General features: G+C 56.0%; 7 protein-coding genes across 7 annotated transcripts, besides 11 other annotated features; 3 read left to right on the forward strand and 4 right to left on the reverse strand.

Moving 5' to 3' along the window:
* Positions 1-347: 347 nt before the first annotated feature.
* Positions 348-3,538, reverse strand: EKO05_0010387 (Cruciform DNA binding protein; the record flags this gene model as incomplete). The annotated part of the gene is made up of 4 exons (XM_059637741.1): positions 348-2,860; positions 3,017-3,233; positions 3,336-3,465; positions 3,516-3,538. The coding sequence occupies 4 exons, from the start codon at positions 3,536-3,538 to the stop codon at positions 348-350; spliced, it is 2,883 nt and encodes a 960-aa protein (XP_059493724.1).
* A 318-nt stretch (positions 3,539-3,856) lies between these two features.
* Positions 3,857-3,884: a tandem repeat.
* A 139-nt stretch (positions 3,885-4,023) lies between these two features.
* Positions 4,024-4,070: a tandem repeat.
* A 1,140-nt stretch (positions 4,071-5,210) lies between these two features.
* Positions 5,211-5,291: a tandem repeat.
* A 199-nt stretch (positions 5,292-5,490) lies between these two features.
* Positions 5,491-5,540: a tandem repeat.
* Positions 5,541-5,565: 25 nt separating this feature from the next.
* Positions 5,566-5,658: a tandem repeat.
* Positions 5,659-5,687: 29 nt separating this feature from the next.
* Positions 5,688-5,738: a tandem repeat.
* A 235-nt stretch (positions 5,739-5,973) lies between these two features.
* Positions 5,974-6,012: a tandem repeat.
* Positions 6,000-7,379, forward strand: EKO05_0010388 (uncharacterized protein; the record flags this gene model as incomplete). The annotated part of the gene is made up of 1 exon (XM_038947095.1): positions 6,000-7,379. The coding sequence occupies one exon, from the start codon at positions 6,000-6,002 to the stop codon at positions 7,377-7,379; it is 1,380 nt and encodes a 459-aa protein (XP_038794284.1).
* Positions 6,356-6,398: a tandem repeat.
* A 1,919-nt stretch (positions 7,380-9,298) lies between the features above and the next one.
* On the forward strand, positions 9,299-11,155 carry EKO05_0010389 (uncharacterized protein; the record flags this gene model as incomplete). The annotated part of the gene is made up of 3 exons (XM_038943042.1): positions 9,299-9,863; positions 9,912-10,239; positions 10,378-11,155. 3 exons carry the CDS (start codon positions 9,299-9,301, stop codon positions 11,153-11,155), a joined length of 1,671 nt encoding a protein of 556 aa, XP_038794283.1.
* Positions 11,156-11,625: 470 nt separating this feature from the next.
* Positions 11,626-13,415, reverse strand: EKO05_0010390 (uncharacterized protein; the record flags this gene model as incomplete). Its single annotated transcript, XM_038943112.1, has 3 exons — positions 11,626-12,959; positions 13,007-13,354; positions 13,406-13,415. The coding sequence occupies 3 exons, from the start codon at positions 13,413-13,415 to the stop codon at positions 11,626-11,628; spliced, it is 1,692 nt and encodes a 563-aa protein (XP_038794282.1).
* Positions 13,416-13,421: 6 nt separating this feature from the next.
* Positions 13,422-13,579: a tandem repeat.
* Positions 13,580-13,758: 179 nt separating this feature from the next.
* Positions 13,759-13,809: a tandem repeat.
* A 194-nt stretch (positions 13,810-14,003) lies between these two features.
* Positions 14,004-14,092: a tandem repeat.
* Positions 14,093-14,223: 131 nt separating this feature from the next.
* On the forward strand, positions 14,224-18,721 carry EKO05_0010391 (DNA-directed RNA polymerase; the record flags this gene model as incomplete). Its single annotated transcript, XM_038943058.1, has 2 exons — positions 14,224-14,312; positions 14,374-18,721. 2 exons carry the CDS (start codon positions 14,224-14,226, stop codon positions 18,719-18,721), a joined length of 4,437 nt encoding a protein of 1,478 aa, XP_038794281.1.
* A 950-nt stretch (positions 18,722-19,671) lies between these two features.
* EKO05_0010392 (uncharacterized protein) lies at positions 19,672-20,488 on the reverse strand (the record flags this gene model as incomplete). Its single annotated transcript, XM_038943057.1, has 2 exons — positions 19,672-20,408; positions 20,458-20,488. The coding sequence occupies 2 exons, from the start codon at positions 20,486-20,488 to the stop codon at positions 19,672-19,674; spliced, it is 768 nt and encodes a 255-aa protein (XP_038794280.1).
* Positions 20,489-22,755: 2,267 nt separating this feature from the next.
* On the reverse strand, positions 22,756-23,618 carry EKO05_0010393 (uncharacterized protein; the record flags this gene model as incomplete). Its single annotated transcript, XM_038943193.1, has 2 exons — positions 22,756-22,947; positions 23,004-23,618. The coding sequence occupies 2 exons, from the start codon at positions 23,616-23,618 to the stop codon at positions 22,756-22,758; spliced, it is 807 nt and encodes a 268-aa protein (XP_038794278.1).
* Positions 23,619-24,693: the final 1,075 nt, after the last annotated feature.

Raw genomic sequence — 24,693 nt, forward strand, 5'->3', positions numbered from 1 at the left:
CACGATGCGAGTAGAGAAATGATTGCAAAATCAATCTAATGCATCTACATTAGCGAATTAAGTACGTGAAGACCCAGTGCTCGTCATGTCCCTCTCCTCAGGCAGCCACAGTGTATCCGGGATGCGCACAAACAGGAAGAAACATGATAGAGAACTCTGAGTACCAATCAAAATAGAAGCCTTCAAACAAGAGAAGCGGATAGGTATACACCAAACAGAGCCAACTCCTTGCAGGCAACAATGAACAGAGAAAGGCAGAGCCACGCGGCGCCCAGACTCCGGGTATATCAGCGAGCACCAAGGTCGTTTCCAATGACCCTCAATGTACGAGAACAATCGCGGCAAGCTTAGTTCTTGCTGGAGAATTTGTCCTTTAACTTTCCGAAGAACGACCGCCTCTTGTTCTTCTTGTCGGTGGCAGCCGAGTTGGATGCGAGACTCTGGCTGCCTGGGGTACCCTTGGGGGACACGTCGGAATCTTTGCGGTCCTTCGGAGAGGTCTCAGGTGCAGCAAGGCCCTCGCTCTTGGCGTCAGTGGTACCTGTCTCCGTGCCTGTGGTGACGGTGGGCTGCCTCTGCTCCAGTGTTGTGGGCTTGAAAAGCTCCTCCTTCGCAGGCCTCGCCGGCTCGGCAGCCGCCTTGGTGGCCTCGGTCTGAGCGGAGGAAGAAGCTGGTGCGTTGAGACCGTCGGTGGTGGGAGCTGAGGTTGCATCGGCGTTGCTGGAAGAAGCAATGGGCTCGACAGCCTTGGTAGCAGAGACAGCAACAGGAGCGGCTGATTCGGCGACCGCCTTGGTGGCCTCGGTCTGAGCAGGTGCTGTAGCAGGGGCGTTCAGGCCGCCGGTGGATGACGTCGAAGGCTCATCGCTGGCGCCAGAGAGAGCCCTCTTGATCTCCACCTCGGAGGCGGGCTGGTAGTTGGTCGAGAGCGGGTACGACGAGTCAGACAGCGCAGGAGCAGAGGAGCCGGTACCGGACAGACCAGGAGCAGTCGTGGCAGTGGCTGCAGACAGGGTAGGAGCCGGCTCGCCGGACTCATTGGTCTTTTTGACCTGGCTCAACAGCTCGGATTCAAGCTCCTTCTTCTCTGCAACGGCCTCGGTATTGGCACTGGCCTCGGGGAGAACATGTGCCTCCTTCTGGCTCTCGGCTACAATGTCGGGTACACCACGAACGGGAAGCTCTGTCTTGGAAGCTGATGTGGCGGCAGAAGGTGCCGACGCGATCGCAGGTGCGTGCTCGCCAGACTCATCGGTCCTGGAAACAGTCTTGAGCAGCTCAGACTCCAAGTCCTTCTTGTCGTGAACAGCGATAGGGTTCGCAGCAGCCTCGGGGCTCGAATGAGCCTCTTGTTGGCTCTCGGAAACGATTGCAGGGACAGCAATGGCAGGAGCTGACTCGCCTGAGGCGTTGGTGCGAGGAACAGAACGGAGCAACTCATCCTCCAGATCCTGCTTCTCGTGAACAGCGCCGAAGTTGGCGGCCGCTTCGGGGCTGGCATGGCCCTCACGCTGGCTATCAGAAACAACTGCGGGGACAGCGACCGAAGGTGCTGACTCGCCGTGCTCGTGAGACTTGGGGACTTGGCTCAGAAGTTCCTGCTCAAACTGCGACTTCTCGATCACGGCCTCAGCATTGGCAGCAGCCTCAGGGCTGGCGTGAGCCTCCTTTTGGCTCTCAGCAACGACGACTGGCACGTCATCTGCGGCAGTGGTACCAGCTGAACCGTTGAAACCAGCGGCGCCAACAGCCTTGTCCTTTGCGAGGTATGCGTTGTCTGTTGCCGAAGCGGAGTTGTCCAGGCCGACAGCCGCGACAAGCTTGTCCTTTGCAGCGTAGGCGCTGTCGGCAGCCTTGTCCAGACCGGTAGCGTGCGCAGTCTTGTCCTTGGCGAGGTAGGCGTTGTCAGCTGCAGTGGCGTTCTTGTCAAGACCAGCGGCGTCGAGTGTCTTGTCCTTTGCAAGGTAAGCATTCTCGGTCGCGGTGGCATTCTTGTCAAGACCAGCGGCATCTAGTGTCTTGTCCTTTGCGAGGTAGACATTGTCAGCTGCGGTCTTGCTGCTATCCAGACCAACGGAATCGACGGCCTTGCCACCAACAGCAGAAGCAGTCTCGCCGACAGTGGCGTCCTTGTCCAAGCCAACAGCCTCGGCAGTCTTCTCTTTCGCAGCGTAGATGGCTCCAGCGAACAGACCAGCGCCGACGGTCGCAGCAGCAGCAACGCCACCAGCGACTGCGCCGATGCTCTCACCAACACTGGTAGAACTGTCAGCCTCGAGGGCAGGGGCGTGGTCGTTCTCAGCAGAGGTCTTTTCGGGGACCTTCTCCTTGAGCTCCTGCTCCACTTCCTTCTTCTCGAGGACAGCCTCTGAGTTTGCGGCCGCCTCGGGAGCGAAACCAGCCTCCTTCTGGCTCTCAGTCACGACGTCGGGGACGCCTCTTGGCTCCTTGGGGACCTGGCCAGCGAGGAAGGCGGTGGAGCTTGTGGGAGCTGCCGACTGGATGTGGACACCAGTGTCCTTCTCGACCTGGGCATCGACGCCCATAGGCAAGCTAGACTCGGGCACCAGGTGGTCGAGCTGAGACGGCAGGCCGAACATGCCGCCGTTTGCTGGCCTCTCCGACTGAGGTGTGAGGTCGACCGGGGGCAGCTGGGGAGCCTGGGAGCCCGACTTGTAGTAGGCGTCCTCGTCGGTCCTAGCCGTGCTGCTGATGGTGTTGGAAGTCAGGGTGCTTGGGTGGGGCACCTTGTCGCCGGGAGCAAGGTGGATGGGGTTGCCGGCGCCAGCAGTTGCGGGGATAGGCGCAACGCTGACCTTGGCGTCTGCATCGTCCTGCTCTGGTGCCTCCTTGAGGTTGACTGTGGAGTGTACCGTGTTGTCAGTGAGGCTGCTCGGCGCGGGGACTGGCTCGTCAGGCGCAAGCTTGACGGGGTTGCCTAGGCCGGCGGTTGCGGGGATGGGGTTGATGAACTGGCGCTGCTCGGTGCTGGGCGTGGGTGTCATGGGAAACGCACCAGGAATCGACTCGTTCGACCTGGCCTTGTCCATGTCCTTCACCTTGGGGACAGCGCCGGCGAGGGCAGCTGTTGAGGATGTGGGCGCTGCGGACGAGAGTGTGTGGGCGGGCTCGTCGACAATGTTCTCGGGCAGGAGAATGTTGTTAACAATGCCGTGGCCATCGTCCTCCTTGGGCGCGCTCTCGTTGATGCACCAGTTTCCGTTGACGACAAACTGCGGGCTTCCGTCAGCAGGCGGTCCGCCAGGCGAGCTGCATGGAGCTGGGAGCCAGGCGACAGCGTGTCGGGGCGGGCGGGCGTCGCGGTGCAGACGTACCTTGTACTGTGTCTTGGTCTTGGGGAGCTCGACCGTCTTCTTGAAGATGCCGTCCTCCTGCTCCAGCTCGACCGTCTTCTTCCAGTCGTCGAAGGTGCCGGTCACGTAAACGTCGTTGGCGTCATGTTCCCTGCAGACGGTGAGTGGGATGCGCGCGCAGGTCGCAGGCAGGCAACGCACCATGTGAATGTGTATTTGCCCATGGCGGCGTAAGGATAGACGTGCGGTTAGGGTGCGAGGGTGCGCGATGGGTGAGACCTTGTCTTGATCGCGGGCAGGCAGTGAGGAGAAGGAGGTGGTTGGGGAAGAAGGAGCAGGAAGCTAGCGGAGAAGTGGCTGTGCGTGTGCGGCGCTTCCGAGGGCTAGTGTACTTGTGACAGGCAACAATTTGCGGCGACAAGATTGAAGAAGGAGAGAAGATTGGAGGCGCCGCTGTACGGGACGAGGACGAGCAGGCGCGCAGTTTCAGTCACGTAGGCGCTGTCGAGTCAAGCGCAGCGTTTGATGAGGCTTGCGCGCTGCGACTACGACCGCGACGACGGCGACGACCTAGGCTCTGGACAAGCTCACGCTTGGCGGCGAGCAGAGCAAGAGCAGCGAGCATGCATGTGCGATGACGGAATGGGCAATCCTTCGGCGGTGGGTCGTGTTCTGTTCAATTCAATGGCAGCTCCCCTCTCCACCCCAGCGTGCATCGTGCGTGCATCGTGCGTCGTGCGTCGTGCATCGTGCATCATCGTGCACGTCGTGCTCGTCGTGCTCGTTTGCAGTCCATTCGCCCAACGGCGCTTCGGTGACGGGTGGGCAGCCCCTCCAGCTCCCACTGCCCAGTGCAAGGAAGCTCGTGCGTCTCAGCTGGGAACGCACGTCATCGCCCAGCTGGACAAGACGCCTTACCGGCTCGGTCCAAGCCTTCCTCGCGAACAAGACCCAGCGCGTTGGGCGGACGGGCACGTCGAAACACGAAACACGAAACATGGTGTGGCGCCGATGCAGACGGAGAGTGGTCGCTGAGCCTGTCCGAGAATCCAGCCCGCTCACCAGCGGAACCTGTCGTGTTTCTCCATGGAGTCATGGACGCATTGGACGGGCGTCCCAACATTCGGTCCTGTCACGCCCGCCTGCCAGTCGTGTGGCACACCGCCCATTGCAGACGTGCCGTAACGCCGTAACCTGACACCGTAGCAGGCCCTCACACTGACAGGCTCACACCACTCACGACCAAGTTTCGAGCGTGTTCCAGCCTACTGTGCCGTCCTCACCGCTTGCAAGAGCCGATGATCGATCGCCCTGTGAGAGGGGTCGTGGCGTCGTGGCCCTGCGCGGTGCTTGTGCGTCACGTGCGCGGTCCATATCCGTATAGCTCCCCTCCCCGCCCAGCAGCAAGACTGACTATCCATGAACGCGGGGACCACCGTCTCCTCGATTCACAATCACCATGCGCTGCGGTGCTCAGCCATCTGCTGCACGCGCGTCTACTGGCCATGTAGGCGGATGGCTTGCAGCTTGCGCTTTGTTTCTTATCGTTTCGCAGGCGCTGAGCTGATTGGGTGGTTGCACCCGAGTCTGTTCAAGCTCCTTGCAGGCTGCAGCAGAGCTTCAGACACGGCGAGACAGACTGCCAGAGGCGACGGGCATCGCGAGCCGCACACGTCTCCGTGTCACTGCAAGCATGCACTTGTGTAGAATCGTGGGGAAGCGAGTGCTGCTTCGCTCTGACAAGTGTCAAGCGCGTTGTGCATGGCTCCGCTGTCTGTTCTGCAGCTCGCCGCTTGGCAGCAAGCTTGGGGCAGTCCTGGACCCCAACGCTCAGCTCAGGGCGGGAGCTACCCGTAGGCGCAGCTTGAGAGGCTCGAGTGGCAGCTCTGGTCTGGAGCTCTGTCTGCTCTGTCCGCTCTGTCCGCTCTGTCCGCTCTGTCCGCTCTGTCCGCTCTGTCCGCTCTGTCCGCTCTGTCCTGGCTGTGACAGGTCCCAGACTCCCAGAGCTCTCTCTCTGCCTGTCCGTGTGTCTCTCCTGCGCTCGCTGCATCGCGGGGAGCACGACAGCCTGGTCGTGGTCATGGCCATGGACATGCTGCCGCTGCGTCGAGTGACGTGGTGGGATGCAGTGTGCGTGAACCATGGCTGGCGGCATCGCCTGGCTGTCTCATGGATGTCGATTTCGATTTCGATTTCGACTGCGATTGCGATTGCGATTGCGATTTCTAGACGCCTTCTGGAAGATGGATGCGCCTTGCCTTGCCTTGCCCTGCCCTGCCTTGCCTTGCCCTGCCCTGCCTTGCCTTGCCCTGCCCTGCCTTGCCTTGCCCTGCCCTGCCTTGCCCGTAGCCAGCCCATACGCTCCAGTGCCTTGCCCGCCCGCCCGCCCATACGCTCCAGTGCCCTGCCCGCACCCGCACCCGCTGATCGCTCGTCGCTTGTCGTCCGTCGCTCTTGCTGCAGCCTCCCCCCCCCTCTTCGGCCCCGGACTGCCTCTCTCTGCAGCGTCATCGCCTGCGGCTGCACGCTCCACACGCCCTCAGCACCACTGACAAACGTGCCCTCGTGGTAATCCTGCCACTGCCCTCTGCCCTCCTCGCGCACTCGTCACCCCCGTGCCCCGCCCCTCGCGAGTCCAACGTCAACGAGCTGGGCCTGACCCCTCACCGTCCCCGTCCCCGTCCAATGTCCCTCCCCCCAGACTACGCCAATGAGATAGCCGCCCTCGACCGCGAGATCCTCAAGCACAAGCCCCACGACATCCTGCAGTTCTGCGCGAGCTTCTTCAACCGCCGCCTCGAGTCCCAGCGCGCCGAGTTCCTGCTCTCGCAACAGCATTCCAGCCACCAAGGCCGTGCCGAGCACAGCTTCCCCGGCAACAACCCCTTTGGCACCTCGCCCAGCTCCGGCGGCTTCGCAAAGAGCCCCATGCAGCGCCTCGAAGAAGAGGAGGAGGGCGACCTGATGGCCTCGCCCACTGCCTCGTCCTTTGCACGCGCCGACCTCAACAACGCGCCCCCCACCACCCACGGCGAGTCCTCCTTTGGCAGCTTGGGCAGCTTTGGCAACTTCGGCGGCTTTGGCGGCTCCTCCAAGAACGAGGTCACCCAGATGCCGCCCATCGCAGGCGGCAGCACCCCCAACAACTACAACACCAACCGCCGCGTCTCCGTCTCCGCAGAGTCCCTCAACCCCACATCAGCAGACAACGACAGCTTCACCGCCCCCTACCACCACAAGACAGACGAGCAGGTGTCGCGTCTGAGATCCGCCGTCTCAGGCAACTTCCTCTTTTCACACCTCGACGACGAGCAGTCGGCACAAGTGCTCGGCGCGCTGCATGAGAAGCCCATACCCACAAAGGGCATCAAGGTCATTTCCCAGGGCGACGTCGGTGACTACTTCTACGTTGTCGAAAAGGGCGCTTTCGACATCCATGTCAACAAGTCCGGTAAGCTCGAGGCTGGCGTGGATGGACTGGGCGCAAAGGTGGGCTCTGTCGGCCCTGGTGGATCCTTTGGTGAGCTTGCGCTCATGTACAACGCTCCTCGCGCGGCCACCGTCATCTCGGCCGAGCCCTCGACTCTGTGGGCCCTCGACCGCGTCACCTTCCGCCGCATCCTCATGGACAGCGCCTTCCAACGACGACGCATGTACGAAGGCTTCCTTGAAGAGGTCCCACTCCTCTCCACCCTTACTCCATACGAGCGCTCCAAGATCGCAGACGCACTCGAGACGAAGAAGTACCCTCCCGGCACCGAGATCATCAGGGAGGGCGACATTGGCGAGTCCTTCTACATCCTCGAGTCTGGAGAAGCACAGGTCTACCTTCGCGGAAACGATCAGCCTGTCAAGAGGTACAACAAGGGCGATTACTTTGGTGAGCTTGCCCTGCTGAACGATGCGCCGCGCGCTGCCTCGGTCGTTAGCGAGACCGAGGTCAAGGTTGCGACCCTCGGCAAGAACGGATTCCAGCGTCTGCTTGGCCCTGTTGAAGGCATCATGAGGCGGAATGACCCCAGCAAGGAGGGGGACAACATCGACCCTTTGTCAAGGAACTCATGATTCATGTGTACTGGCACTTGCTGGTACCGCTCGGTAGGATACACCAGTTGCCTCTGGACTGTGAACAAAGGAGTACAGGTTTCAGCTGTGATGGAGTGTGGTTGACACTCCTACTAATCCGCGTGGTTCGCATGCATTTCTACTCTTCCTACTGTCACTAAACGCTGCTTGCCATGGACGGGAAAGCGGTCTGGTTCTGGGCGAGGTATGGGCTTAGTCGACCGATTCATTACCTATACTCCAAATACGTACGAATGAAAGAATGAAACACATGCCCAGATACTACGTGAGTCCCAACACCGCTGAACGCTCCTACCAGCTGTCTGTGTGTGAGTGAGTGACATCAGAGCCCGTGCGCCTTCCCACCGACTCGCTCAGCAAACCTCAGGCACCCACGAGCCTCTGAGAGTCAACTCATCATCTTACTCAGGCGCTGCTTCATCTGGCCATGACGAACAAATCTCAAGCTGCGTACCCAAAAAAGAGACGATCGAATTCACGGCGAGCTGAAGGTGGTGTTGTTGTATTGGGTTCCCGGAGTCGGAGTCAGCTTACTTCAAACTCCTCGCTGAACAAGGCCCGCTAGCATGGCCATGCTGAGCCAATATCGCAGCATCCCTCAACGTGAATGGCGAACGAGGTCATTCGTGTGCAGGGAGTAGCGGTCAGTACGCAGTGCAGCTAAGCATGCCGTGTTTGTGAATGGACATGGCTGATGAACGCATGTCTGATACGGACCGCATGTACCGCCTTCAATCGTCGAGTCCTGGATAGCTGTTTAGGCTTCAACGATCCCTGTCCATCGTGTGTAGACTCCTCGTGGAGAAAGACAGGTGTTTTTCGTGAATGAAGCTCATCACGCATCGACAGTTCAAGCTAGCCGTCCCCCGGAGTTGAGGTTTCTAGCAAGATGGTCCGAACTGCTGATGCACAAACACTTGAGCATGTTGGATCATTTTGACTGCGCAAGGTCATGAGGATGGTGATTCTCGTCTTGAGAAATAGGCTATTCAGCGGTAAAGAGCGAAGCGACGCAGCGAGAAATATGTGCTGCCCACCTTCGACAATTCTGGTGGCTCATTGGGATGAGGTGAGCATGGTCTTACAGCCCAGCCCAGCTTTCCGACTACTCCTACCAAGTCCCCGTCTTACGGAGTTAGACAAGAAGCGTCAGCCACGCAGAGCGTAAGGCTGCGGTTTGTAAGCATTTCACCGTAGGTGCCAGGAACCAGCACTGGTGTATCTATAACTCACAACGATCTATATTCAATTTCAGCCATTATGGCAGTCATGATAGATGATCAATCAAGTACGGCCCAACGGTAATTTCGAACGCAGACCGCCAGCAAGACCGTCCATGTCTGCTTTTGAGCCGTACTCATACTCGTACTCACGCGGTGTAGCTTGCTGGCGTATCACTCCTTTACTGCCATTGATGAACGATGGTCGCACAATCCCTGCTCAGTCGACGTATTGAAGCCGCATAGCTAAGGCAGACGATGCCTAGGACGGATCAAATCTTTACTGCGTGGCTAGCCTCTACGGAGTGTTCAGCACCGAGTCTGGACCAGCTCACTGGCTTCACACCGCCTGGAACGTCAGGTCCATTCTCATGCACTCGCGGTTTGTACAGTCACAGTTACATCTTCAGCGCTCAGAAATGTGGGACGTTCTCATGGCACCCAGACAAGGATCCCACATCTGACTGCTACCAAAATCAGCCTATTGGTTGGTCTTTGGATTTTTCTCGCCGTGTTCTAAATGCCTCGAATAGTGGCTGTGTAGTTGCTAACTGAACGCTCTCCACTTACAGTGACTGAGAACAGCAAAGGAAATGCTGAATAGGCGCCATCTCTTCCAGCTTCAGTGATTGTCAAAGCCAATCCAGAGAACTGCCACTTTTCGTAATACCCGTCAAGATGGCGTCGTCAAATGGACTATCGACCTCAAAGAGACGACCGGTCAGGAGACGGTTGCCTCCACTGGGACCCGGGCCCAACCTTCGTTTTGTTGTCGCCAACCATCCTGATCAGTTCAGAGCTGGAAAGACGATGCGGCATGTCCGTTCGCATGTTATGTACAAACATCGAACTGGGAGGATGACGGTTTCGAATGATAGGCCAAGCACTGGCCTGCACAGGAGCGCATCTGAACGTGCACAAAGCACGCCAATACCAACTGTTTCTACTTCAGAAGCAACCTCTCACGATATCGATCTTCTCGTACCACCGCAGTTGAGACCGCGCAGTAGTACCTGGACCGGAATCTCGCTCGACCGCAGGTCCAACACTCCAACTCCTTTCGAGTTGCAGACAACCGTCCATCGAACCGTGCTTCTGACAGCAGCAGCATCCGCTCAAAGCGCTCCATCTGCTTTTGGGGATGTCTCAGCATTCCCTTTTCCGGGCACATACAGTGCGAGCGAAAGCCAGCTCGATGCTTTGAAACGGCATTACATTAACAGCTGCAGCCTCTTTTGCAACGGTAAGCTAAGTCCCCTTCACATTTAAGAAGTTGCTAACCTCAAGGCAGATCGGCAATGTCTGGAGCACATCTGCTCTGATCCTATGACGTTCCTCAGTCATGTCAGCGTATCTTGCGTTTACCAAGACCTTATGAACGGCCTTGTACACGATAGCAACACAACAATGTCCGCCAAAACTCGTGTCCTTGGTGGAATGGCAGATCAGCTCAAGGCAAATGATGCTACGATACTCACCACACTGCACTTGCTGCTCAGTGAGGCTGGCAGCAGCGAGGAGTCGGCCTTTCAGGTACATTTTCGGGGATTGAACGGCTTGATACACAGGAGGGGTGGGCTGAGCCAAGTGCCACCTCCGTTGGCCACCTACGTGACCCTGTAAGTTTAATAAAGGTTCACCACGTTGAGCAGCACCCAGACCAAAATCAATCATCTGCCGCACTGCAGGTGCTATGTTTGGAAGCAGGTTGATGGCTAGCGAACGAATCCGCATCAGAACAAAGCTAACATACACAGACTTCTGACAACACTGGCCATGCTCAAAGGACTGAACGGACCATCCATATTGCCCGCAACCAGTATTACCTCTCACCATGCAGGAAATTACTGTCCGTACATCTCACCATTGTACTCGCCTCATGGAGACTTTGCCACGCTCCGAGACAGTTGCTCCGCCCACACACTCAACATCATCACCGACATGTACGGGCTTTCTCACGCTCCGCTCGACCGGAACGACAGCACCGACATGGAGCAAGCGTCGCCCAACCACGACCAAGGAAGCAACCGCCTCTTCCACAGCCTGTCGACGAAACATACCCAGCCGTGGGACTGGATCCACGAAGCCGTCCGCCTGGCATCACTGATACACACGCACGCTCTCCTCCACGGAACCACGCTGGCAAACGCCGCAAACACAACACACCACGACGCCACCACCACCCCAGGCGCTGCAACACTGCTGCATCTCCTCCTCAACGCGCTCGAGCGCACCGACACGACGCACTGCTGGGGCCCCATGCGCGGCGTCTTCCTGTGGGTGTGTCTCCTCGGCGGCGCAGCATCATGGACACCTACCGGCCCCGGCAGCGAGTCGGGCGAGTCGACCCAGCCGGTCTCGGCCCGTGTGGCATGGGCGAGGAAATGCTTCTCGCTGTGGGCGATCCGCGCCGTTGTGAGGATTGGGTTCGCGCACGCGGACGCGACGATGGAGGCGCTGGGTGCTGCACTGCGGATCCAAGACGCGCTGGACGGGAGGGGAGGGCCGCGTTGTATCGACTACACTGCTGTGTAGTGCGTTGCATTCATTGCCTTGCTGGTACGACGTCTTCGTTGCCTGCTGCTGCGTATGTTGTCTCTGATTGAAAAGAGACTACGAGGTCTTTCTAGATGCTTACCCTGGGAGCAGAGAGGTGGGGAAAGATGGTTGGGAACATCAGACAAGTACGGACAATCACTAAAGCGGGTACTTTGTAGGTATATGTCATTACTGGCTATCATTCAATCGTAAATATGCAAGCGCGCGACGTACTGTCAGCTACGTAGGTATGACAAGAAAACCGCCAGACGCCATGGGTCCATCCATTCTGATTCAAGCCCCCGCAGCGTGCATGCCCATTGCCCAGGCTGTCGTCTCTGCGAACGCCTGAAAGGTTTCTGCATATGGATATAAAGTCCGTGTTCCTTCTGTTGTGTCCGTGAACGCCGCGTTCCAGTAGAGGAGAAACAAAGTGATGATCGTGTAGGGAAAGAGCATTGGTTGACCTAAGCCACCGTAAAGAATGACTCTGGCAGAGCCGTGAGGGCAACAACGGATACAGCTGCACCGAGCGCCGTAGCAGGCACCATCAGACTAGCCGCACGGAGGGCCTTTTTCAAGATGGACCTTGGCTGTGCGATCGGTCGCTGAGACAGAGGCGTGGTCTGTTCAACAGAAGGCACGTCTGATGCGGGCGTGATGGTCTCGTTGATGGGCTCCGTCACTACTTCCACGACTTCGAGTGAGCGCGTCGGCATCTTCTCGTCGTTGTCCTCTGCCTCTACTTCGAAAGCATCGTCTGCGCTGCGCTTGCGGCTGTTCACCGAGGTGGGCGTCGGTGGTTGCTCTTCGACGATCTCAGTAATGGAGACACCAGTCCTGCGTGTAGGAGGTGGTGGTGTTGTGCTGACCACGTCGGCAGTCAGTGTGGGTGGAGGAGTCTGCATGCGGTCCGCGACTGGCTTGTAAGCAGGAACACGCTCTGGACTGAAACTGCTGAAGTGTGGCAGCTTAATTTGCTGCGATGCGTGGGCAGGCACATCACGGAAGAGAGGGGCGTGTTCAGTGAAGCCAGCAGGAGAGTACACTGGCGCAATGTGAGACTCTTCGGTGAGCCACTCGTCATAGCCTTGTTGCGGTGCTTGGTCCCACATCTTCTGCCTCTTCTCTGAAGGGCGTGGAGGAAGGGGAGGAGCGAGTGCACTATCGAACATGGAGCTCTCAGGGTTCTGGCTGAGCGTACCAAACGGCGGCAGGGGGAGGTCCGGGATCGAAGGGTACTCAAAGTCTCCATACGAAAATGGTTCGGCCGTTGGTGACTTCTCAAGCGGTGCTGACGGCGTGGTCGAGGAATAGCTCTGGTCAGCGGGCGTTGCCTGGCTTTGCTCGATGGCAGTGATCTTCTCTACCTGTTGGATGTGGTGAGCTTCATGGACAAAGGGCGAATCAAGAGCATGACCAGAGACACTGCCTGTACTTGCTGCATCGCCCTCCATGTCGCTCTCACTGTCGCTATCGATGATGCTGATATCGGCAGTCTCCCCCTCTTCCTCCTGGGAGTCATCACTAATGAGAGCCTCACAGTCCTCAGCGTCCTCGTCCTCGTCCAACAGTGCCATGGTCACGTCACCGTCGATCTCCGAGTCAGAGTGCTCATGGTGCTCTGATTCGGGATCCGAGTCGTCGAGCACGAGAGGATTCAGCTGGCTGCCGCGTCCAGACGGGAGGTAGTCTACGTCCTCTTCTTCGGACTCTGCTTCTGGCACAGTGAAGCCACGAGAGAAGGGCTCAGGGTCAGAGAGCTCGGCGCGGAAGGTGTACTTGTACGCGACGAAGTAGCCTAGAAAGGAGTCAGTCGTGGCGTTGTCTGCTGGATGGGCGACTCACAGTCATTTCGGCAGACGTTGACGCCAAACTGCAGCTTGTCGCCGTTGGACAGTTGCTTTGGTGTATCAGGGACGAGGGGCGTGCCGTTCACAAAGGTGCCATGCATGGACTTGGTGTCGGTGACGTAGACGTGTGGAGCTCCGGTGGCAGTGTTTGCGGTCAGGATGGCGTGCTCTCGAGACACGACAGGGCTGTCGATGTAGACGTTGTGCTTGGCAGGCAGCAGGTGTCCCTTGGAGGTGTTCTTGGATGCACGACCGATGGTAAACTTGGAGCCAAGGGCCACGTCAAACTCGCGAGTGTTGTGCACATCGTAGCCCTCGTCCTGGGTGAGGACGATGCGGAAGGCTATGGGGTTAGTACGTGCATGATGTATACTTGAAACGCGGGGAGACTTACTGCTGGTCATGTTGTTGGTGAGGGTGAGGGTGTTGGTGAGGGTGTTGGTGAGGGTGAGGGTTGATGTTGGTGAGGGTGAGGGTGAGGGTGAGGGTGAGGGTGAGGGTGAGGGTGAGGGTGAGGGTGAGGGTGAGGGTGAGGGTTAATGAGGGTGAGGGTGAGGATGAGGGTGAGCAGAGCAAGGACAAACAAGGCACAGGTGAGGCCAGGAACACTGCGTGTCGCGGCGTTGATGTTCAAGAGAGACGGCAGTGAGCGCCTGGGAGCGGGGCCGAGGTCGCCTCTAGCTAGTGGGAGCTGGGTCGAAGCGTGGTTCAAGGGTGCAGTGTTGATGTAGTGGACGAGAGGGGAGGAGGAACAGGAAGGAACAGGAAGGAACGGGAAGGAACAGGCAGGAACAGGAAAGAGCAGAGAGGTGCAAGCTCCCAGGCGACAGCGAGGGTGAAATAGCTGGGCCGTTTGTAAGCTCCAGCTCCAGGAGGCCGCGAGTGCTGCCCTCCCCATGCTCTCTCTCCATCTGCTATCAGGCTGACGCGCACACGCCCTACGGCACTAACCCCGCCTTACACTAGCGGCCGCGCGCGTTCGGGTGAAATTTCGCGACGGAGACGGAGACGGAGACGGAGCGAAGAGGCAGACGAAGACGAAGAGGCAGACGCAGACGCAGACGCCGACGCCGACGCTGACACTCTCTTCTGCGTGTTGCGCCTCGAGACATGACTCACGCCGCCACGACGATGCACAAGATCCGCAAAGGGCACCGGTAGCAGAGACGCACGACATTCTTCTAGCAGCGACAACGTCTGCAGCTGCCCGCCATGGCCGAGGCGCCGCACAACTACGCTGTCAAGCAGCAGGTGGTGGACAAGATGCCCGCGCGCATCAAGCACATCCAGTTCGGCATCTAGTAGGCCTCACCACGCACTCACCCCGCCCCCACCCCGCGATGCGTAGTAACCGTCGTGCAGCTCCAACCAGGACATTGTCAACCAGGCCGTCCTCGAGGTCTCGGACCGCAATGTCTACGACCTCGCCCCCGCCGCCGACAACACGCGCACCCTCACCGCCAACGGGCCCATGGACATCCACATGGGCATCTCGACCAAGACGGGCAAGTGCGGGACCTGCGGCGAGGGCCTCGACAAGTGCAACGGCCACTTTGGCCACATCAAGCTTGCCCTGCCCGCCTTCCACGTCGGCTACCTGAAGCACATCATCGAGGTCCTCAACTGCATCTGCAAAGACTGCTCGCGCGTCCTGCTGGACGAGGTCGAGCGACGCCGCTACCTGCGCAGCATGCGCCGCCCAGACATGGACACGCTGCGCCGAAGCGCCGTCTCGAAGCGCATCTTGGAGGACTGCCGGAAGAAGAAGCTGTGCCCCTACTGCAACGCCCTGCAGGGCACCGTCAGGAAGGTGCCCGGCCATCCGCTCAAGATCATCCACAACCGCTACGATGCCTTCAACCGATCGACCGCAAAGACGAAAAAGGCCCCCGCCGGCAAGATCGAGTTTGACCAGTCCTTCGACACCGCCAAGGCAGCCAACCCCGAGCTCGACAAGCACCTGAAGAAGGCGGCCGACGACATGCACCCCCTGCGCGCCCTCAACCTGTTTAAGAAAATCTCCCCCGAGGACTGCGAGCTGCTGGCCATGATACCAGAGGATGCGCGGCCAGAGATGCTGATCTGGGAATACATGCCTGTCCCGCCCGTGGCGCTGCGGCCCTCCGTCATGCAGGAAGGAGGAGCCACCGAAGACGACGTGACAAACAAGATTGGAGACATCTGCCAGATCAGCAGCATCATCCGAGCTGGCCTGGCCCGAGGCTTTCCGCTCCAGATCCTCATGGAGCAGTGGGATTTCTTGCAACTGCAGATCGCCATGTACATCAACAGCGACGCGCCAGGTCTGAAGCAGCAGGGTTTGCAGAAGACCATGCGCGGCTTCTCGCAGAGACTGAAGGGCAAAGGTGGACGCTTCCGTCAGAACTTGTCCGGAAAGCGTGTCGACTTCTCAGGCCGTACGGTCATTGGACCCGATCCGAATCTGAGTATCGAGGAAGTCGCTGTGCCAGAACGTGTCGCAAAGAACCTGACATATCCCGAGAAAGTGACAAGATACAACATCGAGAAACTGAGGAAGCTGGTGCTGAACGGTGCCAACAAGTACCCCGGCGCGAACTTTATCCTCAAAGACGATGCCGAGAGGACGCCCAACAGGGAACGCACCAAGATTTCCCTGGCCGCACTGACCAAGCACGACCGGAAAGGGGAACGCTTGAAGTTCCCCGCGGAAAAGCTCAGAATAGGCGACATTGTCGAGCGGCACATTGAAGACGGCGACATCGTACTGTTCAATCGACAACCATCTCTCCACAAGCTTAGCATTCTCAGCCACAGAGCCAAGGTTCGACCATGGAGAACATTCCGTCTCAACGAGTGCGTGTGCAATCCTTACAACGCAGATTTCGATGGCGACGAGATGAACTTGCACGTTCCTCAAACCGAAGAAGCACGCACAGAAGCTACGGAGCTGATGGGCGTGAAGTACAACATTGCAACCCCCAAGAACGGAACACCCATCATCGCCGCCATCCAGGATTTCATCACGGCTGCCTTCCTGCTCAGCAACAAAAGCAACTTCTACGACCGACGGACGTTCTGCCAGATCGTGAACTACATGTTCAATGGAGATGGAGCATACGACCCCGACACAGGCAAGACCTTGCCCATCGAGATTCCGCCGCCAGTCATCTGGAAGCCACAAGCACTCTGGACCGGAAAGCAGGTCTTCAACTTGCTCATGAGGCCTAACAAGGAATCGAGGGTCCTTGTTAACCTAGAAGCTGCGAACAAGATGTTCAAGCCGAAGGCGGGCGTGCCGCACGACCTCAGCGATAACGACTCGTACCTGGTTATTCGCAATTCAGAAGTAATGTGCGGGTGCATGGACAAGGCAACCGTCGGTGACGGAAAGAAGGACTCGGTCTTCTATGTCATGATGCGAGATTTCGGCCCTCAACATGCAGTACAAGGCATGAACCGACTGTCTAAGCTGTCTGCACGCTGGCTTACTAACAACGGTTTCTCCCTCGGCATCAGCGACGTCACTCCAGGCGAGAAGCTCATGCAGAAGAAGCAAGCTTTGGTCGTAGAAGCTTACAGGCAGTGCGACCAGATTATCAGCGACTTCCAAGAAGGCAAGCTGCAGCGCGATCCTGGTTGTGACGAAGAGAAGACAATGGAGAACAGGATTGGTGGTATCCTCTCAAGCGTTCGCCAAGCAGCCGGTGACATTTGTTTCGAGGAACTCAGCAGATGGAACTCGCCCCTGCTCATGGCCAAGTGCGGTTCAAAGGGTTCCAACCTCAACGTCTCTCAGATGGTTGCGTCCGTCGGTCAACAGATGATTGGCGGTGCACGTGTCGCAGACGGCTTCCACCACCGGACACTACCGCATTTCCCCAAGGCAGCCCGACAGCCAGCTGCCAAGGGCTTCGTCAGTAACAGTTTCTTCTCAGGCCTGACACCCTCTGAGTTCATCTTCCACGCTATGAGTGGTCGTGAAGGATTGGTCGATACCGCTGTCAAGACTGCAGAAACTGGATACATGAGTAGACGATTGATGAAATCCCTTGAAGATTTGTCCGCATCCTACGATGACACAGTGCGCAACTCTTCTGGAACTGTTGTGCAATTCCAGTATGGAGATGACAATCTGGATCCAGTGGATATGGAAGGCAAGGCAAAGCCTGTAAATTTCGACCGCACGTTCTCGCACGCTGTTACCTCGACGTGGAACAACGAAGAGCCCACCCTTGTCCCTAAGGAGGTTCGAGATCACGTCCATGCTCGGATGAACACAGAGCGAAACAAGTACCCCCGATACAAACTCGATGGGGTGACAAGGCTGGCCTTCGACGACAACAGCGATTCTGGTATTGATCAGAAGGAGTCCATGCGCGACTTCCTCGACACTGTTGAGGACTATGTAGGCAAGAAGGCAACCAAGCTCGAAACTACGCTCTTGTACTTGGGTGTTGCAGAACCTTTGCAGAGTCTAGAGAAGCTTCCTGTCGAGATCGCGGAGAGGTACAGCCTCGCTGATGGTATCGCCAAGATCTCGCAAACCGCTCTTGACACGTTCATCGACCTCTGTCTTACCAAATATCACCGCTCACGAGTTCAGCCTGGTCACGCTGTGGGTGCCATAGGTGCGCAGTCCATCGGTGAGCCTGGTACGCAGATGACGTTGAAGACTTTCCATTTTGCTGGTGTCGCCGGTATGTCCATCACCCAGGGTGTCCCTCGTATCAAGGAGATCATCAACGCCTCCTCCACCATCTCCACGCCCGTCATCACCTGCGAGCTGTCCAACAAGATCTCTGAATCCGCAGCACGCATTGTCAAAGCACGTGTCGAGAAGACCTTCTTACGGGATATCATATCCTACGTAGAAGATGTCTGGCACCCTAGCGGCGCCTACATTGCTATGCGCATTGATTGGGATACGGTCAACGCTCTTTTCGTCGATATCCAGCCTCACGACATCATTCACGCAATTCAAAAGCACAAGCCTCTCAAATGGGGCAAGTCAGGCACCAACGTCCGCATCTCCTCTTCGCTCATCCGTGTCGAGGTCGCAGACCCAAGTGCGGCCAAGAAGCGCCCAACAAAGACCGCTCGCAACCAGAAAGAGTTCTTCGAGCGCGTTCAACACGTCAAGGCTTTGATTCCGGACGTCGTCATCAAGGGCTATGCGGACTGCCAGCGTGCCATCATCAAGAAGGACACCTCTCCCAACAAGAATGGTGACTACGAATGCCAACTCCTTGTCGAAGGCTACGGCTTCAAAGACTGCATGACCACGCCCGGTATCGAGCCTTACACCACCAAGTCCAACCACGTCATGGAAGTCCGCGACGTCCTCGGCATCGAAGCCGCCCGCTCAACCATCGTGCGTGAAATCAGCTCCGTCATGGGCAACATGGACATCGATCCCCGTCACATGCAGCTCCTCGCCGACGTCATGACCTTCAAGGGCGACGTATACGGCATCACACGTTTCGGTCTCCAGAAGACGCGCGACTCTGTGCTGCAGCTGGCCAGTTTCGAAAAGACGCCTGACCACTTGTTCGAAGCTGCAGCTAGGGGCAAGATCGATAGCATCGACGGTGTCTCCGAGTGCATCATCATGGGCCAGAGCGTCAAGCTGGGCACCGGCGCTATGCAAGTCATCAGACCGCTGGGACTCACGACGGACGAGGTCAAGGTTAAGAGGACCATGTTCGAGGAAGGGTGGGATGCGTTGTAAGCTCGTAAAGCTGTGGCGAAAGAGCACGCACATGTTGCATCTAAGGCGTCTGGGCGCTATTCTTATCCACACATCTTCTCGTCACGCACAGCGGTGGTTGTTTGCACTAGCTACACATTATACCTATCCAATAAATACACATGACATACACATGACATTTAATGCTCTGAAATGTTGTAAGCTTACTTCTACCTCCCTCATCCCCTCTCCCCGGCGCTTGAGACCCATTGAGAGTGCGATTGAGAGGTGCTGCACTCTTGCTTCAAGGTCTGCAATGCGTTATAGGCTTTGGGTAGAGAAGAGGTGTGCGGCCGCAACCGCTGCCGCAGTCGCTAAAGAGGAAGGCGTGCGGCCGTTGTGTGTCTTTAGAAGAAGACGTGCTGCCGCGATTACAGGAAGAGGGAGTCATGCTACTGCGGTCACTGCATAAGGAAGTCATACTACCGCAAGTTGCCGCGATGACTAGATACGGAAGTTGCGCTGCCGCAGTCACTACATGAGGAAGTTATGCTGCCGCAACTTGCCGCAGTCAATACGGGAGGAAGTTGTGCTGTTGCGGTTGCTGGAAGGGGGAGGTGTGCTGCCGCTGTGTGCACGGGGGGAAGGCGTGCTGCCGCGACTTGCCGCAACCACTTGACAAGGAAGTCGTGCTGCCGCGATCATGTTTCGTGCTAGCTTTGAGAGCTGCGTCAAGGCAGGAGAGAGCGCATGCAAATGGACAAACACGCTGTGCAGACAAGGTTTTTGTCGTCTCTAGATTAAAGCGCCCAAAAGATAAAAATATTCCATTCAACCTTTTCAACAGCCATAACTTTAGATCAAGCTTGAAGCGACTGTTGCTTTGCGTGGATCAATCTGTATCTGATTTGAAGACGTTGTGGACGGTGTCTTTCAATCTTTCAAGTTGCTCCCGCCATAAACCCATAAGCAGGCCAGATATCACACAAAGCCTACCTCCCCCGTCGAAAGTTAACAGTCAAATGGCTCCCCATGGACTGATCAAGCTCCATGCCACACTGCATCCCCCACCGCACAACCTTATCCTCCAACTCAATCGGAATCCTATAATCGGGATCATGATCCGGTTTGCTCCACTCCCCCATCCAAGCTTCCCAATGCTCAGGGCCGAGCTCAAACACAACCTCAACACCTTTTGCATCGTCGCATTCCAGCTCCAGCGCCGTCATCGCCTCGTTCATGTACTCGTGGAACATGCACATGTCGTAGATGTCGTACAGGTCGACCAGTATATTTTGGATGCTCGGCTCGCGGTTCTCGATTCCCGGTCTCAGACCAGGAACAAATGGAGGGTTGGTGATGTCGGGTGTTCCGACGTGCAGATTCACGGCTCTTCGCAGAAGCTGCAGCAAGGGCTTCATGTCGATGCACGCGGTTGTGTGTGGCTGGGCGGCAAGGTCGAGCGTTATGAGCCCAACCATCTCATCACCGGTGACGCCCGGCTGTGCGAGGAAAGTGCCGATGTAGTCATACAGGTCTTGCGGTATCAGGGAGACCCATGTTCGAGCTCTGTAGAGTGGGGAGAACTCGGAGCGAATGCTGCGGCACACTTGTGTCAAACTGAAGAATTGTCGGTTCGTGGCGAGGCGCGACTTCAGAGGTTCTTGCTTTTTCCCAAGTTTGATAGTGTTTTCTTCTACGGTATAGTTGTAGATTCGGTTACGCAGCTCTTGTAGATGTGTTAATCCAAGATATGGGCGGGCAGTCGGGACACCTACCGCCAGGTAGATTAAGCAAAGGGCATCCCATGACTACTTTGGGTGTTGAAAGCGACTGAATTCGTATTACAGACTGGGAGGTTGATATAGAGTGATGTAGAAAAGTCGTCGACGGGATGGAAGGGTGTCAGAAAGACAATGGAGCGGAGATGGCTCGGATCTTGATCTCACTACCACTCTCCGAGACATGACCGGTCGGTGCGACGGCTTGAGTGTACACCAGTCTTAATGTTCCGTAACATTTATGCTCCACTAGACAAGTATAAATGCATTCGCCAACAGCTACACTCGCCGGATTCCAAGACGCACAATTTATTTCTGCGTCAATCTATGAATCGACGACAACTTCCCAGTCCAAAATCTCAATCACGCTTCTGGAAGCTGATATATGTGGCTCCACCACGTAGGCAGGGGGGACGGAATCCTGAAGTAGAGCTCCATTCTTCGAATCTTGGCCATTCTTCGTGGTCCGGACCCCAGCCCCAATACCATGTGCTCCAATGCTTCATCCACGGCTCCCAGTACGCACCTGTGATAGAAAATGCGATTTCTTCGATCCCCATACTACCAAATATGACTCTTAGTGTCAAGACTGCCATCTTTAATCAGCCATAGAAGTTGGATTTGTTCTCTACTCCCAAGATTTGAACCACGAGCTCTTCGAGAGTCCCACTGAACACATCCCAACCTTGGAATCGACAGACACCCTTGGTGTGTACAGAAAGGTACTGTGCAATCTTAGAGAGTTGTAGCAAAGGTTTGATGTTGATAGACTGTGGAAAGCGCGTATGTAAATCGATGATGAGGGCACCGGTCACTTCCTCGTCTTCGATACCAGGTCGCATGAGGAAGGTCTCAATGTAGTCGTACACCTCGCAAGGGTGCACGCGACAGGTCACCTTGGTCTGGGCCCTATACAAAGGAAGATACTCAAGGCGCATATGGCGGCATGCTTGTGTCAGACCAAAGGACTGTTGCCGGGCCTTCAATCGATCTTTGTAAGGCTTTTTGCGGGGCGTGTCTGTGGCGTGGCGTAGAAGGATGGACTCCCCTTCTACTGCAACTTGAAGATGCGGTTGCGGATTTCTGAAGAATCACTGTCAGTATCGTTCCCTTGAAGAGACTTGCTACACTCGCTTCCTGGTAGATCGAGCAGTGAAAGCCGTGAGGCCTCTGCGACTGAGGCTAGCTCTACATCCGGCATACGCATTGATAGTATCGTTGCTGCTGTGACATTGGACATACTGAAGTTGTAAAGAAGTGGTCGTCACGCGTGTCTGGAGTGTTTGTGATGTAGAAGGACACCCGCGAGTCGAAAATCGGATAATATGGTGACAGAAACACGGCTAGACCACTGGCGGTGAGAGAGCAAGTGAAGGTAAGAATTGGCTGCACGGGACTCGAAGGCAACACCAACGATCCAAATCGGAGGCCTTCCCAGTTCTGATCACAGGTTGAGCGACGTCTCATCTCAGCATGCATCGCCGCTTTCCGTCGGTGGAGAGTTTCAAATTGACATCAGACCCAACGTTGCAGCATATCCCAACGCCGAACATCCTCCTCCTTCGAATGCAACGTTTGCGGCGGCACAATTTCCTATTGCAGCACACTGCAGCATACGACGGCAGCGTAACTTTCTATCTCAAAAGCTGCGGCAGCACAACTTCCTCCTGCGGTAACTGCGGCATTGTGGTAGCGCAACTTCTGCTGCAACGACGGCGGCAGCACGACTTCCTTCTAGGTCCCACGGTAGCAGCACAACTGCCTTCTGTGTCAACTGCGGCGCTGCAGCAGCGCGACTTCCTTCTGTGGCATGACGGCAGCATGATGGCACGTCTGCTTGGCAGTAGCAAATTCAACAAATATCAACAACACACTAGGTATGTCTATCTCACCCTGGTTCGTCTTTTTGATCGGAAAAGAGCGCTAATCTTGTGACAAAGCGTAGAGCAAGCGGTAACGACCATGGGCCTGCGCAGCGATCAGAGCCCGTATGTCCCCTTATGATTCGAGATTATGGACATACATCGGAGGAGCTAGGTGACTTCACAGAAACAAATGATGGGCAATTAGAGCTCACGCAATGGTTAAGCGCTGGGGAGCATATCTCGACGTGACCATCGGGAGAGAGACTTATGCGATTCACTTTCAGCGCGGTTACCCAAGAAGGTTGGACAAAGGTCTAGGACACGCCTTGATCGAGAGAACTAAGAAATTGTAAGCTAAGATGACCCTATGTTTAGCTCTTGTCTCTATGGTCCTTGAGTTGATCGTTCTCAAAGTGGCAGCTGAGTCCTATCAGTTGTCGAGAAACTGCAGCCGCCGTGGTCGACCCCAGTGATCAGACGGATTGAACCTCCAGCATCCTTTGTACTTCCTTGTGAACCAGTATGCGTTCAGCCATGGAACGAAAAACGGCACAGGTGGAAAGTTCTCACTGCCGGGGTAGTTCTTGTCGATGCAACCAAGAACCAAGGGAAGAACGAGTGTCTACTCATGATGTGTCAGTCCTCTGTCATTAAATTGAGAGATGCATGCTTCCTCACCGGATCCGCGGTCTTCGCTCCCTCTTCTGCGGCCATTGCGAACCTCTTCTTCAGTTTTTCCCCATCACACCCCTCCAACTTGACAAGCGACTTGATCTCATCGTGAAGATGTGTTGTTAGTACACTGGCGTATCCATCAATTAGCCCCTTTAGTTCTTCCCATTCGTACACCTTTGCGTCTTCCCGCACATCCTCAACATACTGTGTCATCTCTGCCAGCCCAGCTTCAAAGGCACGGTGTTGTTCCACGTTGCCATGCATCGGACTCTCGTCCTCGTCTTCGCATAAGCCTGCCGACTTTGCAAGATCATCTGCGTACGGGAAGAAGAGTCTCTCTTCTCCTCTATGGTGGTGATGTACCGTGTCTGCCCAAGCCTTGATGTACAGCATGAAATCTGCAACATCTACGGCGTCTTCGACGTAAGGGCCTTGGAGATAAATGGCATTGAGCCCACGTAGCAACAAGTTATGCACGTTCGCCATTTCGACACATATTGAAAGAAGTCCTGCGTTGGTGGTTGTGGGTGCACCAGAGGTACCAGGGATCAGAAGGAGGGGAAATGGACTGTCAGCCCACGGGCGAATTTCGATCTGGGAACTATCAGGCTGAGACATCGTGTGTTGTAAAGTAGTGCAAGACGATCGCAAGGAGAGCGAAGACAAACAAAGCGTCAACTTTGCGCGGTGTGAGAAGCGCTGCGGCGATCGAGTGATGCATTGGTCGCAAGAGAAGGAAGTTGTAGGAGTCTGAGAGAGAACTTTGTATATTGAAGAAAAGGGAACAGAAGTGGTAAAGGGCTGACAGGTGCGTGGCCTGAAAGGCTGACGGTTTCTGCTGGGCTGGAAGATTGTTGACAACCAATCACGAGACTCAGAGGCGTCGACATGCTGAGCTGTACTCTGGATCGCGTTAGCGAGATAGTGCCGACCATAATAAATACAAAGACACAATAGTAATATTGGTGGGTTCTACTATCTGGTTTGTAGCTGTTGAATGGCTTTCGTGTCTGTGTACGGCTTGAGTTGCGACCGCGTCGTCTCATTATGCTCGCTTCCGTAGCAAGCAGTTTGTGCTTGGTATGAGGGTCACGTCTAGCCTGATGTTGTTTGATGTGATGAATGTAGGCATGTGAAGAGAATATGTAGGAAGATTGTTGTCTTTATTATCTGGCGACGTGTGAGCTTCAAGGAGGGACTGCTGAATCAGCAGGGTTCGGTCCTTCTCTTCCCCAGCCTTCTTTTGTGGGACGTCATCTTACGGTTTAAATACCCAAGACATCAACGTTTCATCAAGATTAACTAGCGAACAGCTCTTCCAGGACGCAAGCCACCTGACCATGACCATGCCAAGAGGTGGCCTGGCTATACGTTTCTAAGCAGCTACCCTACAAGGCTTTGCTCTAGTTATTCTACCTTTACTGTTTAGTGTGCTAAATCTAATACTAGCTCCTACATTAGCAAGAACAGCAACTACAAGAATTAAATTAACTCTTAACCTATTTAGAATTAATTTGAAACTAAATTACTATGTATGCCACCTGATAAACTGCCTTCCCTGTTATTAATGACAGCCTTAACCCTCTTAATCTTGATATGTTTAACCCTCAGCTGCTAAATTTTAGCTTGCTTAGCCTACCGCTGAATTATTATAAATTAATATATAGCGCAGAGCCGCTAAACTACTTTTAAT

The sequence above is a fragment of the Ascochyta rabiei genome, chromosome 19, assembly GCF_004011695.2.
Source record: "Ascochyta rabiei chromosome 19, complete sequence".
NCBI lineage: Eukaryota > Fungi > Ascomycota > Dothideomycetes > Pleosporales > Didymellaceae > Ascochyta > Ascochyta rabiei.